Source organism: Gouania willdenowi, chromosome 24 (assembly GCF_900634775.1).
Source record: "Gouania willdenowi chromosome 24, fGouWil2.1, whole genome shotgun sequence".
Lineage (NCBI taxonomy): Eukaryota > Metazoa > Chordata > Actinopteri > Blenniiformes > Gobiesocidae > Gouania > Gouania willdenowi.
Window position 1 is genome coordinate 24,735,753 of NC_041066.1, and position 20,255 is coordinate 24,756,007.

At 38.6% G+C, this 20,255-nt stretch overlaps 2 protein-coding genes across 2 annotated transcripts; both read left to right on the forward strand.

Moving 5' to 3' along the window:
- The first annotated feature begins 439 nt into the window (after positions 1–439).
- Positions 440–15,603, forward strand: ttc13 (tetratricopeptide repeat domain 13). The gene is given in 23 exon segments (XM_028439534.1): positions 440–657; positions 2,621–2,715; positions 2,822–2,897; positions 2,969–3,039; positions 3,124–3,189; positions 4,376–4,468; positions 4,538–4,765; positions 5,020–5,102; positions 5,246–5,387; positions 6,277–6,451; positions 6,535–6,575; positions 6,578–6,681; positions 7,442–7,578; positions 7,649–7,781; positions 9,570–9,662; positions 9,734–9,817; positions 9,899–9,983; positions 10,275–10,384; positions 11,025–11,160; positions 11,943–12,022; positions 12,656–12,734; positions 13,795–13,874; positions 14,706–15,603. Coding segments are annotated over 23 exon segments (2,475 nt in total). The 5' UTR covers positions 440–488; the 3' UTR covers positions 14,821–15,603.
- A 2,545-nt stretch (positions 15,604–18,148) lies between these two features.
- On the forward strand, positions 18,149–19,994 carry ndufaf4 (NADH:ubiquinone oxidoreductase complex assembly factor 4). The gene is made up of 4 exons (XM_028440348.1): positions 18,149–18,211; positions 18,257–18,338; positions 19,400–19,503; positions 19,697–19,994. The coding sequence occupies exons 1-4, from the start codon at positions 18,149–18,151 to the stop codon at positions 19,991–19,993; spliced, it is 546 nt and encodes a 181-aa protein (XP_028296149.1). The 3' UTR covers position 19,994.
- Positions 19,995–20,255: the final 261 nt, after the last annotated feature.

The following is a 20,255-nucleotide window of genomic DNA, read 5'->3' on the forward strand; positions in this document are numbered from 1 at the left end:
GCAAAATATTTATTCACCCGTGACATTTAGATTTAACATCTATATTTACATTTAACATTTACAAGTATTGCTTTAAATCTGGTCAAAAGTAACACAAAATTCCCATACGTTGTTTGATGATAAATGTTTCAAAAAAAAATGTATAATAATAAAAAAGCTGTTTATTTTCGCATTGTTGCTAAATGTTGCTGTTTATTTTAGCATGCACAATCGGCGCCCCATACATAACCTACAAAATAAAGGTTGATTTTTTTATCATTAGAAAAAACGTGGGACATTGAAGCATGTGACAATCCACAAATATAAATAAATAAATAATAAATATGCAGTATGCAGTAAAAATACTGACAAATAAATGTATTTACAAATGAAATATTATCTAGACTTTATTTTACCTTGTGTGTGGTTTTTTTGGTCCACATTTCCACGCCCCCTGCGCGCGGAGCCAGTTTCCGCTCCGGTGTTGTTCCTGTGACCTGAAGCCGAACATGGCCCCTGACAGCCGGGTCGTTGTTGCGGCGCTGCTCGCCCTCCTCTGCCTGAACCGGACGGTATTCTCCACGGAACACTTCTCCACACTGACCCTGTTTAACAGCGAGCTCCACAGGCAGGACTGTAATTCGCTGTCCAAGTGGGAGGACTACCCGGCAGACTGCGGTAAGGTGTTGTCTTTTTCGCCGGGACTCCGCTGCGTCCTTGCTGGGCACAACTGTCACTGTAACCCGGGTCGAGTGACCACTGAGGAGCTAGCGTTCAGCGGCTAATAACAGCATCCTGGGTAACAAGATAAGCCGTGGTACGCTTTAAACCTCAACTAAAGTAAAGAAATAAAACCATGTAAATTGATAAATACATTTTGGACAAACATTTTAAATTAGAACAGAGTTCAGCACCAAACTCCATTAAAAAAAAAAAACACCGGAAATTTAGATATTAGTTCCTCTAAATACAAAATTTCCTCATTAACACTGCAGGAAGGGCATAGTTTTACGTTGTCATTGGGTTCCTCCTTCATCCGGCTAGTACAGTGAGCAGCCACTTTATACAGTACACCAAATTCAATTCATTTGGAAAAACCATTGACAATCAATGAAAGCAACCTGCTAAAGTTATGGAAACACTTATATCTTAATTTTTTGCATCACCTATATACTTGAATGTTGATGCTACATCAGATTTGCACCAATGCTTCTTTGGTCTGAGTTCAGGAAGAGTTTAAAACTCCACCTTTAGTAGCCGAGGATATAATACAATGTATTAATGTTTTGGTTAAGTGCAAACCTTGTTCATAAACTAATATTTTTCCACATTTGCAGACAATTCTGATTTATCTGCACATGTCAAAACAGGAAAAGTGATGCTGACGTAAGCATAAAATCAGTCACAGTAGTTTCCATCCAAAAGCAGTGTAGTTAGTGTACTGTATTTATTCAGTATTTAATGTATTCTTTCAAACAGGATCCAACATTTCTTCTCATTTGATGGTGGTTTGACTGTATACTGGAGTCATTCACACCAGTGAGAGGACAAACGACTGCGTCCACACCAACATCTGACATTTCTGGAATAAAATAAAACAAAAAAAACCCAAATAAGGAGATCACAGCAGGTGGTCACATAAATGTGATAGTTTCTGACCAACATTCTGAACTTTATTACAGGAAATAAAGACTGAGTTGTCATGTGATTTTTGTATGTTTTTGTTGCTGTTTTGTGTATCTTTGTTGTCATTTTGTTTGTATTTCTCATTTTGTGTGTTTTAGGAGTGATTGTGTTTTTTGTTTTCTTTCATGGTTTTTAAAGACATTTTTTCATATATCTTAATTTTTGTTGTTTTGTTGTATTTTTTAAGTATGTTCAGTTGGTATGTTTTGAGTCATTTATTTATTCTGTTTTTGCTGTCCTTGTGAATTTTTTTTTAAGTTTGTATGTTTTTATTTGTATTTTGTCTTTTTTGCTGCTGTTTTGTGTGTTTTTAAGAGTCATTTTTTCTTTTTTTGTCATGCTTTTGTGTATTTCCTGTAAGTTTGTATGTTTTTTTTTTAACCTTTTTTCTGTCATTTTTATTAATTTATCTGTTTAGTTTTTTCCTTGTTCATTTTGTCTATTTTTTGCTGTTATTTGTTTTTTATTTAAGTTTATCTTTCCTTAAATTAATTTTCTATATTTTTGTAGTGTTTAGTCATTTTTTTCTAGAAGTTTTTATGCTTTTTTTTCCCTGTCATTTTTAATATTTTAGCCATGTCATTTTGTGCATTTTTGTTGTCCTTTTGTGTATTTTCTGCAAGTTAGTATGTTGTATATTTTTCATAAGTTGGTATGTTTTGAGTTTGTTCTATTTTTGCTGTTTTGGGTATTTTCTTTTTTTCATTCATTTCCTTTCTTTTTTTGCTGGTATTGTGTTTTTAAAGCCATTTTGACCATTTTTATTGTCCTTTTGGGTTTTTTCTATAAGTTTGTGTAGTGTTTTTTTTGCTGATTTGTGCATTTAAAGAAGTCATTTTCTCTAAGTTTGTATGGGTTTTTTTTTTCTCTGTTGTTTTGCGTTTGTGTATATGTTCTGATGTTTTAGTTGCCCATCTGTCATATTTCTAAATGCTTTCATCTCGTTCCTTATCAGAGACCTCGATCTTACAGTTGGAGGATCCAGACTGTGAAGAGGGAAGCAATCCCCCGTGTGAGTCAGTCTTCACCCTCAACGCTGAGAAGATCCTGGTACGTTTTATTATTTATCTCCCTGAGAATGACAGAAACCAAGACCTCCTTTTAGGCACTGATCACATTTTTCATTCAACTCTTTGCTGTGTGTGTGATTGTTCAGAGCCAAGCCAGGTTGTTTCTAGAGCAGAAGAAGATCCCTTTCCCCGTGGACAACCACAACACAGACGAAGAACTAGGTACGTTTGTCGCTTTTGTTTGTAGCACAAAAGCGAGTTGTTCATGCTATGCTAACTTGTTGCTGCTGCAGCTATAGGTTACGTCCTGATAGGAAACGGCCTGTACGATGAAGCCATCAAACACTTCTCGCTCCTACTGCAGGTGTGTGACGGCATTCTACACAAACTCACTCACACGTTCAGTCACATAACGAGAATCCAGTGTCATTGTCCTCGTTTGACACAGGGTGACCCGGAGCTGGTCAGCGCCATTTATGGCCGAGGGATCGCTTACGGGAAGAAAAGTGTGCAGGTGAGTGACGTCAACGTTCGGCCTGATTTAACCTCTCGTTCACTCTGTTGGTCTCAAACATTCAGCGACCACACTGATGGATCCTGATAAATCAATCAATCAATCAATCTTTATTTGTATAGCGCCAAATCATAACCAATGGTATCTCAAGGCACTTTACAGTAGAGCAGTCTTAAGGACGGACTCTTCATTTTATGGATACACACATATGCATATATACGTATATACACATACATATGTATCCCACACCCAACATGAATTCATCATGGCGGCAAGGTTGATTGATATATTAAAGGCATTGAGAAAGAAAACCTTGCTAAACAAGATGGGGATTAATATAATATAGGATAATAATATAATATATTAACTGAAGTATGGAGGAAAATGGAAATATAAAATATCTGTTTCGTTTTAAAAATCTTAATCCATCATTTTCTAATAGTAAATGAGACACGGGCAACTAGTGGCCCTCGGTTCCTGGAAAAAATACACAAAATGACTCTAAAAACACAAAAATTCACAAAATGTTGACAAAAATACATAAAATGACTAACACAAAAATAAAGCAAATTTAGAAAATCACTCCAAAAATACATAAAATAATATAATAATAATAATACACAATCTAAAAAAACACAAATGACAGAGAAATACGCAAATTGAGTAAAAACACAAAAACATCACAGATAAATACAAAATGACAACAATAATACATGAGACAACAACAACACACAAAATAACTCCAAAAACACAAAAATGACAAAAATACAGACTAACAACACAAAAATACAACATAAATTTTACAAAATCACTCCAAAAATACATGAAATGACAATACACAATCTAAACACAAATGACAAATACACAAAAATACATGAGAACACACAAAATGACTAAAAAACTAAAAACACAAAAATGACAGATATACACAAAATGACAAAAGTACACAAAATGAATCCAAAAATGTACAAAATAAAAATATATAAAAAGAGAAATACTCAAACCCTTTGTTGTTTCCTGTGTTAAAGCTCAGATTTCTAAATGTTGACATGAATGTTGATAAAGTGACTCTTAGATCAGGCCTTTATTTATTTAGGAGGTTACAATAACACTTAGACAGTATGTTTTACACAAATTAAACTTGTAGGGGAATTAAATGCAACACTCTGTCATCCTGTCCTACCAGGACATTAAAAATGCCGACTTGGCGTTGTTCGAGCTGAACCGAGTCATCACCCTGGAGCCGAACTGGCCCGACGTCTACGAGCAGAGAGCAGAGGTGAAACATACGTCCATAGTTTGGGATCGTTTTTAAGACGCCTCAGTGTTCCGTTGGTGTGCGGTGCAGATCCTGTCTCCTCTGGGCCGGATCAGCGAGGCTCTGGGGGATCTGACCAAAGCCATCCAGCTGCAGCCGTCGGCGCGTCTCTTCCGTCACAGGGGGACCCTGCTCTTCATCTCAGAGGACTACGTGGCAGCGATGGACGACTTCCAGCGATCACTGGAGCTGAAGAAGAACCAGCCCATCGCCATGTTGTACAAAGGCCTCACCTTCTTTCACAGAGGGATGCTGAAGGTTGGCTCCGCCCATCACGTTCCTCAGCCATTTAGCACGTTTTATAGAGTCGCATTGTTTATCAGTTGGAGCAGTTTTTATTGGCCCAATTAGATCATTTGATAACATACCGTAGTTCCACTTCTTTAATCTTTACCCCTTCTTAGCCAGCGTTGCTACATGCTAAGCTAATTAAAACGTGCAGTGGGACTGGTCGCTGGTATGGAGTTTGTGTGTGTGTGTGTGTGACCGTGTGTGTTGTTGCTCTGGTTCAGGAAGCCATCGAGACATTCAAAGAGGCGCTGAAGTTAAAGGCAGACTTCATTGATGCCTATAAGAGCCTGGGCCAGGCTTACAGGTATCGTTTTTGTCACTTTTGTTGATGTACAGGGAGTAGTTTCAAAATAAAAGCTTCCCGACTACTCGTCCTGAAATGAACTTTCTGCCTTACTCGTTTCTAACCAAACCAGTTTTTGGATTCTCATATTTCTGCACCTCCAGAGAGTTGGGAGACTTTGAGTCGGCCATGGAGAGCTTCCAGAAAGCTCTGATGTTGAACCAGAACCACATCCAGTCTCTGCAGCTGCGAGGAATGATGCTCTACCACCACGGCTCGCTGCAAGAGGCCATCGGGAACTTTAAGGTGGATGAGACTCAGAACTGGGTCCTAATATTCCCTCCTTTCTCCTTTCCTATTCACTGTTCCTTTACCCCAGAAGTGTTTAAGTGGTGGCCATGATAAAGAGCGTTTGTTTTCACATAAACTAAGGAAAAGAGGCTCCATGCTTCCTTAATAACCTCCTTTAGCCTCGGAAACACTGATGTATCCTTTACCAAAGGAGACAAGATGATGACCCACAATTCCTTGCGGCGAGAACATTTAAAGGGACATGCACACCTGAGTGCTTACAAAAACTCACTATGACCAACAAGGGATGTAGATCATGTAAGTTACCAATGCAATAATATGCCTTGAACAACTTTAAATAATGTAAAAGCCATATTTTATGATATGTAATTCATATTATCAGATTATAACTGACATAAAACAGACACTGTGGTTCTAGAAAAATGGATCAGAGACATTGTTTTATTCAACATATTTTATATTAGTGAGTGGAACCAACTATTCTCAATGTGATGTTTTTGTTTCACTTTTGTTCCTCGTAGCCATGGTAACCTTGTTTCCTTTGATTTACATTCAAACTGTGTGATTTTTGAGATTATCAGCGGAAAGTGTTTTAAATGCGCTTTTTGTTCATTTTTGGAAATTTGTAGTTTTTTCACTACAGCAGACGTCACTAACCTTCACCACCGTCGGATTATTACATCACCTAGTGGAAGTGCGTCTGATTATCAAAACAAACGTGATGGCCTTTTCCTAACTCCTCTCCTAACACCTTTCCTTAACCCTGTGACGTCATCCAGGGGGTTAAGGAAAAGAGGGTAGGAAAGGAGATAGGAGGGTATATTCGGATGCAGCCCTGGACTCTCCTCATCCTGGTTCCATGATTCTTTCTCTCGTCCTCCAGAGGTGTCTCCAGCTGGAGCCCTATAACGAGGTGTGCCAGTACATGAAGGGGCTGAGCCACGTGGCCATGGGACAGTTCTACGAGGGCATCAAAGCTCAGACCAAAGTCATGCTAAACGATCCTCTGCTAGGACAGAAGGCCAGCTCGGAATACCTCAAAGTCAAGTACCTCCGAGGTCATCTTTAGCCTCTGATCAACACTTTGTTTTCAGTCACTGTAACGACTCCGCTCCAACGTCCATGATCTCGTTCCTCTCAGAGTACTCGCGTACCTCATCTCACCTGGACGTCCCGGTGGCCGAGAAGTAAACGTGGATCAGGACTTACCGGGGAACTTTAAGAACCACTGGGAAAAATCTGCCTTTTCTAATAGAGACTATGAAGAGCAGCCGGGCCTGCAGCCACAGATCAAGAAGGTAACCAAACCGACCGACAACTAAGGAGGCAACCGGAAACCAGCTAACGAGCCAAACAGCCAACCAGACAAACAGGGAAACGAAGCAGCGAACAGGAGCCCAACCAACCAGCCAAAGAGGAAAACGGAGGAGACGAAGGAACAACGAACGAGCCAAAACAGCCAACAAACCGGAAACGAAGCAGCTAACCAACCAAACGGTGCCAGAGCCAAACCAACCAACAGAGACAACCAGGAAACCAACCAACGGGCCAGATCCAGCCAACGAACCAACGAAGGAGCCAACCAGGCAACCACCCAACGGGCCAGGCTCCCGCCAACCAACCAACCAAACGAAGGAGCCAACGAGTAAACCAACCAACGGGGCCCAGGAGCCAGCAACCAACCAACCAACGAAGGAGCCAACTAGAGGAAACCAACAACGGGGCCAAGAGCCAACCAACCAGTAAACAAAGGAGCCAACCAACAAAACAGTGAACGTCAGGGGCCAACCAGAAACCAACCAACAAAACCGGAGACTAAGCAGCAAGAACCATCCAACCAAATGAATTACCAACCAAACCAGCCTTAAACGAATCATTCAACCAACTAATGTCCAAACATCCAACCCTTAAACTATTTTTCAACCCTTAAACCAACAAGCTAACCATCTACAGTAAATATCAACCAACCTTTAAAGTGATCATCCAACCAATCAACTATTAAACCTAATATCCAAACCAACCAATCGTTTATCCGACGGTGCCTTCCTCTGCAGAGACGTGCTGCCGCAGAACTTTGAGAGCTACAGCAGTGAAATCCAGAAGCTGGTCTGCACAGCCGATCATCTGGGGGCCCTAATGCAGTACGACACCCCTGGTTTCTTACCCAACAAGAGAATCCACAGAGGTACCGCCCCTTTTTAACCACGGCATGTGAAGGGTTTGGGCGTTAACGGGAGCGTTTTGTGCATTCGCAGCCATGGGCTTAGCCACTCTGGAGGTGATGCAGGCCATGCAGCGCACATGGAGCAACTCCAAAGTCAGAGTCAACGGCAAGACCAGGCAGATGCAGTGGAGGGACATGTTTGACATCGCTGTCAAATGGAGGAGGTGACGAGGAAATAGCAAAACAGAAAGCACACGCACACACATTCAACGCTTTAAGTCAATCTCTCAAATGATCCTATCCAGAGAAATCTGATTATTTCTGATTCATTCCTTTTATTTTTGGCTGAATAGTCTGTTTTCCTCAAACGATCCTTCCCCGCAGGGTGTTTTCCTCACATTTGATTTTTCAGCTCTTGTTTACATTAGTGACCTTTGTTACACCAGCTTTGAATATGATATCTTATTAATTATTCCAACGTATGCAAACACTCGTCCGTCAAAGCCGCTGCAGCTCCGGCTTATTCCGTCATTTCACTTTCAAATACGAAAACACCAAATCACGCCGTCAGTGCATGGAAATGCTAGTGCTAAAATGCTAGGACTTCTGATAGCAATTCTACGTTATTTTAGGGATTTTAATGAATTTCACTGAAGATTTTGACTGAAATAAAGGCTTTACTAAATAATGTGAGAGCTTAGGCTGATTCCTTCAGAATAAAATACAAAAACAAAGCTTACATTTTAAGCTGAAATCACACATTACATAGAAAAAGTTACATTGGCATCACAGCTAGACCTTCAGCCACTTGTTTAAAGGTAAAAATCCCACAGAAATGTGCGATATGATCATAAAACATTATTTATGTAACCTTTAATTACTGCCAACTGTAGAATCACACTCACGTCTGATTGGAGACGCTTCTGCTGCGACGTAACAATTTCTCTTACATTTTGTGGATATTTTTCTATCAATTCTTTGGATTTTTAGTCATTCTGGTTTTTTTCTGTCATTTTTGTTGTCATTTTCTGTATTTGTTGTCCTTTTTGTGTCTTTTATTTATTTTTCTGTCATTTTGTCGGTTATTTTTTTTTTTAGCAATTTTTGGGTTTTTTTTATTTTTTTTCTAAGTTTTTTTTGTCATTTTGTGAATATTTATTGTTCGTTTTGAGTCATTTTGCGTATTTGTTTGAGGTTGAACCCTTGTGTCACCAGTTGCTCGTGTGTGGTTTATTGATGATAGATGATGTTTTCACTAGGGCTGCTCGATTATAGAAAAAATGATAATCACGATTATTTTATTCATGATTGATATCACGATTATTCAAACGATTATTTGTCAACCAAAAAAATATATTCTTTAAACAGAAATGAACTCCTTCAAACAGTAAAATCAAGTATATTAACTTTTGCACAAAACAAAACACTTATTACACATGATGTGTCTTTGTTGTAGATCTCATCATAAACACAAAAGTGTTCCATAGAAGAGAATTTAACTTGTCACTTGTTTACCAGTGTTTTCAAACCATTAGCAACAACTTTCCTCACTTTAGCCTGCAGGCTAGCTTTGGCTTTGAGAGGGGCGGGGCGGAGGGGAGGAGCTTGCATGTGCGTGGATTAAAAAACGTGTGTGTGCCAAGCTTTATTATTTGTAGATGTCTGAAATAGTGGGTTTGTTTTATTTAGTGAATAAAATATATGTAAAAAAAAGAAAAAGTATTGTTGGGTGTAATAATCACATTTTGATTAACTGAGCAGCCCTAGCCCTAACATTATTAGTAAAATAAGTTTGTATTATTAATATTATTTGAGTAGTAATAGTAAATGACTAATGTGAACACACAATGGCCTCCAGCTCCACGTGTGCCACCATGTGACTATGATGCAACGGCGTCTAGACGTTTTAACTTGATTTGTTTGAATTGCCAAACGACGCCACGTGTCCCGCGTGAAGCCGGTTGGATTTGTTAGATCGATGACTAAGAGGTCTTTCTTCTCTCTAACCTTAGGATTGCAGATCTGGACCAACCAGTTCTGTGGTTAGACCAGATGCCTGCTCGCAGTCTGAGCCGAGGTTTCAACAATCACATCAACCTCATCAGGTAACGCCCCCCCACCCCTCCCCCTACTCAGACATGTCATTGATTTAGTGACCCTCGTTTGTGTCCACCAGAGGACAAATCATCAACATCAGATACCTGGCCTACTTCGACCACATACTGGACTTCATCAAAGACAGAATCCTGGTGTATCATGGGTAAAGCCCAACTGGAGGCACTGGTTTCTGCTCGTTTCTGGTTTCCTGTCTTTGACACAGTTTGTTCCTCGTCTGTCCCAGTGCGTACAATCCCAGGGGTCTCCTGGAGGTCCGCCAGGCTCTGGAAAATGTAAATAAAGTGGAAGATTTGCTCCCAATAATGAAGGTAAAAAGAGAAATGTTGACATTTAAAATGTAGATCAGTTTTTATCAACATTCATGTTAGTATTTTTTTTTTGTATTTTTCTAATAATTTTGTATATTTTTGTTGTCCTCTTGTTATTTTTTGTCTTTGTCATTCTGCGTATTCTTTTATGATTTTGTTGTGTGTTTTTTTTTAAATTCCGTTTATTTTTCATTGTTTTGTGAATATTTGTTGTCATTTTGTGTATTTATTTAAAGTTGGACCCTTGTGTGGTTGAAAAGTGATGTTTTTTGGCGTTTTCTCCTCCTGAAGCAGTTCAACAGTAAAACCAGAGACGGCTTCACGGTGAACTCCAAAGTGCCGAGCATGAAGGATCCTGGGACGGAGCACGACGGCTTCACCATCACCATCACAGGGGACAGGTATTTTACTTTTATTTTATTCATTCATTCATTCTGAACGGGTACATTTGTGTTTTAGCTTAAAAAATAAAGCACTACTTTTTTCCCCGAGGCAATCAGACACATTTTTATTTTATTTTATTCCTTTTAAAGCCTTTGTCTGTGTTCTTTTATTTCTTTTGTCTGTTTTTTAACGGAAAAAGAAAAACAAGCATGATTTCTCATTAAGAGGATTTAATGAGACAGTGATTCAGACAAGTGTAACTTTTATTACCGTTTTATCAACATTCATGTCAGAATTTAGAATCAATGACCAATATAAGCATAAGCACAGGAAATGAGAGTTTGAACAAAGTCCTTTTGTGTATTTTTGTTGTTTGTGTGTTTTAGGAGTAATTTTGTCTATTATTTGTTTCATTTTATGTATTTTTTCTGTCCTTTTGTTTGTTTTTAGAGTCATTTTGTTTTTTTAGGAATAATTTTGTGTATTTCTAAGTCATTTCTTGTATTTTTAGAGTCATTTTGTGTTTGTTTTGGTGGCTGTGTGTCACCAGTGCATCACATCTGGTATAAGTTGGTTTTCCTTTAACGTTTCTGTGTTTCATTATTGGTTTGTAGCGTCACAGCTGTTGATCGGTTTTCTCTCTTTTCTCGTCTGGAGGGTGGGAAACATGTTGTTCTCGGTGGAGACGCAGACGACCGAGGAGCGGACGCAGCAGTATCAGTCAGAGATCGAGTCCATCTACAAAGAGCTGACGGCCAAAGGGAAAGCACTGATGCTGTCCACGGAGCTGGGGGTGAGGGTCACATGTCTGGTCACGTCTACTGGGAGGGAAAGAAAGTATCGTAATCAGCTTTAAATCTACAAACACGAGCCCAAAATTAAAAAAAAAAATGTTATTTCATAAATTTTTATTACTTGTGATAAACTTAGTGAAGCTACTTCTTTAATTTACATTATTTTAATCACAAAGTGACAAATATTACGGTGTAAGAAATAATTGATCCAGTGATATATCGCGATATTTTAATGAGCCATTATTGTATCGATTAAAAAAAAAAAAGTTCAAATTACATTTTTTTAATCATGTTTAACAAAAAAATTATAAATTAAATTAAGTTAATAAAACCTGAGACCCATCAGACATGGGAAACTGAACAACAGTGTCATTTTGTGTGAACAAAAATATATGAAACATACAAAATAACTGAAAACTACACAAAATAACTACACAAAGTAACAGATAAATATAAAAAGATACTAAATACACAAAAGAACAAAAACCTACTGTATATATCTACTCTAAATAGACACATCTCCTTCAAAATAAAAGCTCCAGATCTTTTTTTGTTTGTATTTCACTACACCTGTGCTGTGAGCCTGTGAAAACAGGGTTTACGACCCATGAATTAAGAACTTCTGCAGTAATAGATGGCCTGATTAGCCGTTAGCATTAGCGCACAGTTGGAGGCGTTTTCTCCAGTTTTCTGTGTGTAACTTTTGCTGATGTAACGTTTGTTGCAACAATGTGTGTGTGTGTTTCTCTCTCCTGGGGCCATGACATGCTTTGTGTTTCAGGACGCTGACGCCGTGTGTAACCTGATCCTGTCTTTGGTTTATTACTTCTGCAACCTCATGCCTCTGTCCAGGGGCTCCAGGTACACTCAGCTGTGTGTGTGTGTGTGTGTGTGGTGTGTGTGTGTGTGTGTGTGTGTGTGTGTGTGTGTGTGTGTGTGTGTGTGTGTGTGTGTGTGTGTGTGTGTGTGTGTGTGTGTGTGTGTGTGTGTGTGTGTGTGTGTGTGTGTGTGTGTGTGTGTGTGTGTGTGTGTGTGTGTGTGTGTCAGTTATTTTAATCATCATGTTTGAGCTCAGATATTCATTTTACCACATTTTAGTGTAACTAGATTTATATTTCATAAAGTGAAATAATAGAAATACAGTTGATAAAGATTAAGTATTGTAATTAAATTAAAATTAATGTCATGAAAACATTTCATAAATCTATTTTAGGCTTTCCGAAATTTCAGGCAACCCCATTTAAACACCAGACGACCCCACATGGGGTCCCGACCCTAAGGTTGAAGCACACTAAATTAGTGGCTCCTGAATAGATTATTTCTATAGTTTTATCATTTCCATTCCTGGGGTGGGACCAAGACTGACTATTTGTTAATTTTCCGCTCTGTCTCTTTCACACGTACTCCCTGTAGTGCCATCGCGTACCCCTAGGGGTACACGTACTCCATTTGAGAAACACTAATATAAAGTGTGTGTGCTCTGCTTCTCATCAGCGTGGTGGCCTACTCCGTCATCATGGGAGCCCTGATGGCCAGCGGTAGAGAAGTTGTGGGTCGGATTCCCAAAGGAAAGGTGACGAACACGTGACCTTTTGACTTTTCATTTGAACAAATCAATAACATGATTGGTGTGATTCATGTAAAACAAATTATTTTCATTGAAGGGCCAAAACTAAACATTCATGTTGCATTCCATGAAAGTAAATATGCCAATAACATAACTGTGCAAAACAAACACTTAAAGTAGTTCTGAAATTGAAAAACTATTTTCTTTGTTGTATTTCATGGCATAAAATTATATAATGACTAATCTAATCTGTCTTCAAAGACAGTTCAATATAAATGGGACACAACATACACCACCTTTATTTATATATATATATATATATATATATATATATATATATAAAAACATTTACTGATAGGCAGCAAATGGTGGAGAAAGTGAAGGCCTTAGTTGCTATAGTAACCACGTAACAGAACAATAACAGTATCAGAGTTGGGGTCAATAATAATTATAATTGCATAATTGATCATTAATAATGTAATTTCGATAATGTGTTGTTGTCGTAATCATACTTAAATTCTAATTTAGTTTAGATACATTTTGTAATTGACAATTTTTATAGAATTTATGGCAATTACAATTATAATTTAACGCTAACCTGAGGAACCATGTGACAGTTCTACACATATGTACTGTAGTTAATTATTAAAATGTGTTATATTAAGCTTTCACACATTTTACCATTTAAGAAAAATATAAATCTAGGGGTACAGTGACACAAAAGGCTCAGACGCCCACACCATAAATATTCAAACCTATATTTTCATTGATTATGAACCCTAACAAGGTAATCAATGAATAGGAAATAAATTGGATGATAGATATTAGTTTTTAGTGTATTTTACAGCTGATTTAGGACTCGTTAGCATTAGAGATGCTAACAGAAAGCTAACACAAGAGGAAGGTTAACTTTATTGGGTTATTTATTTCAGGCTCAGTAATTGATTAATATACTTTTTTTTTTAATTGACAGATATTTGTACAAACCTTAATATGATTTTGTTAATCATTCCACTAATGTAATATTTAAGCAAAGACTCAAACGTTGTGTGTTCTGTGGCTCCAGCTGGTGGACTTTGAAGCCATGACGACGTCCAGTCCCGACACTTTCAGCAGAACGGCCAAACACTGGATGAGCCTCAGGAGGTACGTCGTCATCACCAGCCAATCATCATCTGTCCTTTAAGGGCCTGTACAACGAAGCGAGATAAATATATCCTGGATTTATCTCTGTTAGCTTCAGCTAAGCTAACAGAAGGTGTCCTATGAATCTAGACTTTAGTGCTCGCTCAGATCTTATTCAGAACAATTGTCTTACGGGGCTAAATCACCACGGTAACTTAGGCTGAACGACTAACCTGGTCTGGACCAGGTTATGTTATGGCTTGGATCTGAACAAGTACGAAAACTCCGCCTCCTGACCAATCAGATCTTTTATAAAACGATCTGTTCAATCAAAGGAGGATCGTTGTGAACACGTCTATGTGTGGATCTGATGTGACTCTGACAGGAGAGAGAGTATATAATATAACATAGATATATATCTACAGTAGTCAGCTGATCAAACCTGCGTGTATCGGACACTTTCAGACCCATTGATTAATTAATTAATAAATATATTCCTGTAGAGAAGTCTGATAGGATTAGATTTCACCAGAGTTACCAGGCTCCACCCCCAAAACAACCTTCAATGGAAACGCATTCAAAGACACATTAGACTTTGTGGACATTTAGAAATATTGCTTGAAATCTGTAATGGAAACACAGCTCGTGTTTTTGTTGTGAATTATGGATTTTAATCCTTCATACTTTTAAGTTGCTCTCAGTGATTGTGATTGGTCTGACGCTGTAATCTCCTCCTGTGTCACTAGAGCGCGCACGTAGCCAGGCTGAAATCACCTGCTTAACTTAGCGTGTTGTATTACAGCTTCTGTTAGGTGAAGCTAACGGTGCTAAGATGTTTTTTTCCTCCTCCAGCTTACCGGGCTGGTACCACAACCTTCCGTCTGTGGCAGAGAGCTTCACCTCCAGCAGAACCATGATCGAGGTCCTCAACACGGACTCGTCTTCACACTGTCCCAGGACGTCCTAGCGCCGCCTGAATAAAAAGCCAACCATTGAAGCTAATGTTTGTTTTACCTCTGAATGTCCAAAGGAATATATATTTATTTATTCATTCAGAGGGAACTCCTCTTTTACAGTGTGTCACATGGGAAATATTTACTTTTTACTGTAATGTTTAAATAGCACTTAATCCATTAAAACCCACAGCCAGCGTTTAAAGACTAAGTTTAGGCCTCAGATCAATAAATCCAATCATTTGTTGTTTTAAAAAACAAGATGTGAAAAGTGGAAATTGCTGCTCGAAAGTTTGTTTTGAAAATTCAGTTTATTTACATTGTCAGAAAAGTTTGACGCATTGCATTGTGGGATGTGGAGTTCCTTGGATGGATGTATAGAAGTGTTTTTACACTGGCTTTTATTTGATAAAAATGTATATCCCGAGCAGCTTTAAATCAATAAATAAATAATAGGCAGACACATTGAATTATTATAAACATTTTTAAAATGTCATTAAGTAGCTAAATCAAATGTCTGCAATTAAAATAATAAATTGATATATAAAAAGATAACTAAATAGATGAATATATGTAATTTTATTTAAAAATCAACATTTTTTTAATAATATTTGAAACTGAAATGGTTATTTGAGGGAACTTTAATGAAGTGATTCATTACTTTTAAAGTTGACACTGATTGATTATTAACTGATGGATTTTTACAAGGTCTTTGTTTCCACAGGCTCATTGTTCAGTAGTTAATTATCAAACATCAAAATGTTCAGCAAACAATAAACCTTTTTTGGGATTTGAAAGTTGTATAATGTGTTTTTTTTTCTTCTACTTTTTCCTTTTTTATTTTAGTTTTTACTGATATTGAATCAATATCTAATCAGTAGATCCTTAAAAGATATTGACAGAAATACACAAAAATTCTCAAAAACCTCACAAGATGACGACATTTATTTATTGTTTATTGCAGGTCTTTGTATTTTTTTTTCACCTTCAAGATCAACAGAAGTTTTGGCCTTTGTTCACTATACACCCCCCCCCCCCCCCCCCCCCTCCCAAAGGTGATCAACCTCTGGTGTGCGTCCTTTTGAATCTATACCTGGTGTATACCCCTTTATTTTGAGTTTAAATTATTGGTTGAGAAAGGAAAGTTGGGGTCCCTGAGGATGAGATTATCTGCTATTATTTTAATTAAAAGTACATCTATGGCCTGATTTCTTATCAAATGTCATCAGGGGATGGTTGACCTTCTCCTGCGTCCAGTTGGATTCTCGACTCGGTCACTGGTTGATCCAGGGAATCAGAAGAAAATGAGTCCAGAGGAGTCTGGGTCCCGTTGCACCCCCGGTCTAACCTCTACTTTAGGATAGAGGGCGGAGTTTAGGGGACGGTGACAATTTGAAGGAGATCAATGGGTTATTTTTGGGGGGTAGTTTTCAGATTGGTTCGTGTGTAGAGTGGAATGTGCTGTTGTGTGACTGAGGCTATTCCTCGTAGAAAACTGAGCTTCTGATTAAGGTCCTGCAGCTCCAGACCACCACACCCTGCGTGCTGTTCCTAGAGTCGGAACCCAGGGGGGCCGTATACTCACTATCTGATTGACTAAGGCCTTAGTTATCACCGCTAGGTATCCAGCCTCAGTCAAGTCAATCAGACTGATGAGTTGGTTGATCCTCTCGGGTAGGGGTTGGTCTCAGATCCGGTCTACAGTGGTTCCTAGAAAAGTGTTTTTTGTTTTTTTAACCTTTAGGGTTAAATTTATTAGTTGGTTCTTCTTGATATTGGTTGGTTGGTTCTTCTTCCTAATGGTGGGTTCTTCTTGGTGGTGGTTGGTTCTTCTTGACATTAGTTGGTTCTTCTTCCTAATGGTGGGTTCTTCTTGGTAGTGGTTAGTTCTTCTTGCTAACGTTGGGTTCTTCTTGGTGGTGGTTGGTTCTTCTTGACATTGGTTGGTTCTTCTTCCTAATGGTTGGTTCTTCTTGACATTGGTTGGGTCTGGTTGGAAGGGTGACTCAATCTTCACTTGCATTACACCTGCTATCCTCTGAGATGCTTGGTGTTTGGCTCTGGGTGGTGGTGGTAGTCAATCCTGGTGCAGTCTTGTTCACTCATGGTGTGTAAAGATTTTATTTTATTTTTTTAATTTGTTCACTGGGCTCCAAAGAACTTTGAGAAGTTTGAGTTTTAAATATAATCTGTCTAGGTGTTGTTTTTTATGTTCGAGGTTTATTTATTTTTAAATAAGCTCCCATCATGCTTGCTGTTTTTCATTTAAAATCCGACAAATGTGTATTTTAGTGGTTGAAATTGGTCCTTGTACTGAGTGTTTGTATGTGAGTTTAGGTTTTTATGTTTACATACACAGTATATATATTAATTACAATTATATTACACCAGAATTTTTATTGTTTATCAATTAAGCGATTACAATTCTAATTGACCCCCAAACCCTGGCGGAGACCTTTAAAGGTCACAGATTAATTTCACGTCATGTATTTAGTTTAATATGCTTGTCATCAGGCAGTAAAATTGATTAATTGATTTATAAATTAATTGGGTTCCACACCTGAAAAACACTACTTTTTTTTTTTTTGATGAGTAAAAATAGAAACAATAATAAGATGTTGTTGCCACAGATGGCCACTAGAGGTCACCAGCGTGGAAACATCACGTATTATAATCACGTATAAAAATCTTAAATCCTGCGTCAAAACTCCTTTAAAAAGAGATTTTTAATTTTGAGGTGGATTTTTGCTAACGTAGATGAACTTTAAAACATCTATTTTCTCTATGTCCTGTCTCTCAATCTTTAGACAAGTAAATTTGCAGGAAGTTATGTTAACTTAGACTTTGCTCATAATTTATTGTTTGAATTTGAAGTGGTAGTTCACCTGTGTATAATGATGTAGATATGTTTATGTGCATTCATATCTTATCTATTCCTCAACCTGAACTCATAAGACACTTGAACTGAAATATCCCATCGCCCCAGATTTATTAATTATCATTTATGATTTCCTCCTGTTGTGCCTCTGCTGCGATTAATATTTTTATATTCATATAATTATATATTTGTATGTCCATCTCATATGGGAGCCCTGATACATGCACCTCATTTGTCTATTTACAATATTTGATTTTATTTTTTTCCTTAAATATATAATGTACCCCCTTATGTTGTTTTTGTTATTTGCTTTGAAGAAGTTGGAGCTTTAATATATTATCCTAATTGAGAATTTGTATTTTGCAAATGTTCAATCAACAAAAAAAAGGAAAAACCATAAAAAACCCAAAAAACAACGTTTTAGCTTTCAGCCGCAGGGGCGCTGCTACGTTCTCTGTCGTCTAATGAACCTCACGGGCTGCCGTACTCCACACTTTGAGGAGACGAGCTTCAACATGGGGTCGCGGGTCGGTCGTTTATTCAGAAACTTAACCTAGAGAAACGTGTCACAGAGAGCTGTCCAAGGACAAGCCCAAAGTGGCCCCCCGGCACCAGCTCAGCGCCCCCCCGGAGCCCAGCAGCGGCGCCCCGCAGGTCAGTCACTCTCCACCGGGGTCATCACACGGTCATTGTGGAGCTCTGCTCACCGGTGTTACCGATGTAGTGGCGACGATTTTAACTGGTGACCCCTGCCGTTAGTGTGGCTATAGTTGCTGCGTCATAGATTACAAATGAATTGAGCCAATATTAATGTCAACACACCCTGGCTGTTTCCTAATATTAACTCCTATCTCCTTTCCTAAACCCCCGGAAGTGTTTAAGTGACAGATGTCAGTGTCAGGTTGCGTCCGAATAGTCCCTCCTATCTCCTTTCCTATCCACTTTTTCTTAACCCCATGGATGACGTCACTGGGTTAAGGAAAGGTGTTAAGAGAGGAGTTAGGAAAAGGCCATCACGTTTTTTTTGACAATCAGACGTACTTCCACTAGGTGAGGTAATAATCTGACGGCCCAGTAAGCGCCCGGGTGGGCGTGTCCCTTTATATGTTGTTGCTGCACGGAATTGTGGGTCAGCATTATCTCGTCTCTTTTGGTAAAGTATGTCTCAGGTTTTCCTAGGCAAAAGGAGGTTTTAAAGGAAGCATTGAGCCTTGATTGTCAATATTGGTTTTTTTTCATTAACAATTAAAACACCACAAATAGTCACTTTGTCTGGTTAGTTTACAATCACATGTCACGTCCCAGCAGCTCTGTCGTAAAGATTGCGAGTGAAGGAAGTGACGTAGTTTACGCGCATGCGTTGAAAGGATCTGAAACAACCGGGCATTGACAGTCCCTCCTATCTCCTTTCCTATCCACTTTTTCCTTTACCTCCGTAAGTATTTAAGTGTCGGCCATGATAAGGAGTGTTCCAATTCTCTTTTGCTAAGGAAAGGAGGCTCTATGTTTCTTTATACCTCCTTCAGCATAGGAAACACTGATGCATCCTTTACCAAAGTAGACCACATAATGATGACCCACAATTCATTGCGGTGACTACATTTAAAGGGACCTGCTCATCAGAGTGTTCACAGAAACTCACCATGACATAAAACAGACACTTTGTGGTTTTTCGCAACTTGATGTATAACGTCGACATGGTGTTTTGTTTACAGCGGAGATTGTGAGTCAGAAAAACGAGCCACTGCTGGGTCACCTGAGGTCTGTGTATGTGCAGTCTGTGGAGCCCCTCCCCCCACCGTCTGATGCTAATGCTCAGGTCTGACACACGTTAGGAACCCGAAACACACACACTCATTTGTTCTTTCATACCCCCTGAAGTGAACATAGAAAATGACAACAAAAAATACACATATTTACTACAAAAACACAAATACTTGATAAGACAACAAAAACCCGATGAGATGACAAACATAGTCCTGTTTTCTCTCTGATTTGTGTCCTGTTTTCAGGCAGTAGAAGAAGAAGCGGAGCGCCGCCCCCTCAGGTTTACCTTCCCCTCCCCCATCTATGGTCTGGAGGATTTCTCTGACGTTCCTAAGGGTAAACTGAGCTTGGCGGAGGCGCTGAAGGCCCTGGGCAGCCATCAGCATCGACCCAAACACTGGACACCTGAGAAGATCTCACAGGAGTTCTCCTTAGATCTTAAAGACACTAAAGCCCTGGTGGAGTTTTTCATTCCATTCAAAGTGGAGATCATTCCTCCTAAAACTAGAGCTGACAAACAAATAAAGGCTTCTTCAGACTGAACTTTAATGGATTTATTTGTGTCAAATGAGAATCAGATTCACTAATAAATGTAGAGGTGATGTATTTAAAGCTCCAGACTATGATTCTGCTTTCAAAGGTCGCCTTTGGTCAGAGGTGGTAAAAGTACTAGTGTTCAGTACTCAAGTAAAAGTATAGATACTTGAATAAAAACGACTCTGGTAAAAGTAGTGAAGTTTAAAAGTACACACGACTAAATGTACTTAATTAAAAAGGTAAAAACAAAGTCTCTTCAATAATAAG

Excerpts from the sequence above, each read along its gene's own strand:
- ndufaf4 (XM_028440348.1), top strand. The coding sequence starts at position 18,149 with ATGAACCTCACGGGCTGCCGTACTCCACACTTTGAGGAGACGAGCTTC. Across the intron at positions 18,212-18,256 it reads GCTTCAACATGGGGTCGCGG|AGAGCTGTCCAAGGACAAGC; the intron begins GTCGGTCGTTTA and ends AACGTGTCACAG. Across the intron at positions 19,504-19,696 it reads CGTCTGATGCTAATGCTCAG|GCAGTAGAAGAAGAAGCGGA; the intron begins GTCTGACACACG and ends TCCTGTTTTCAG.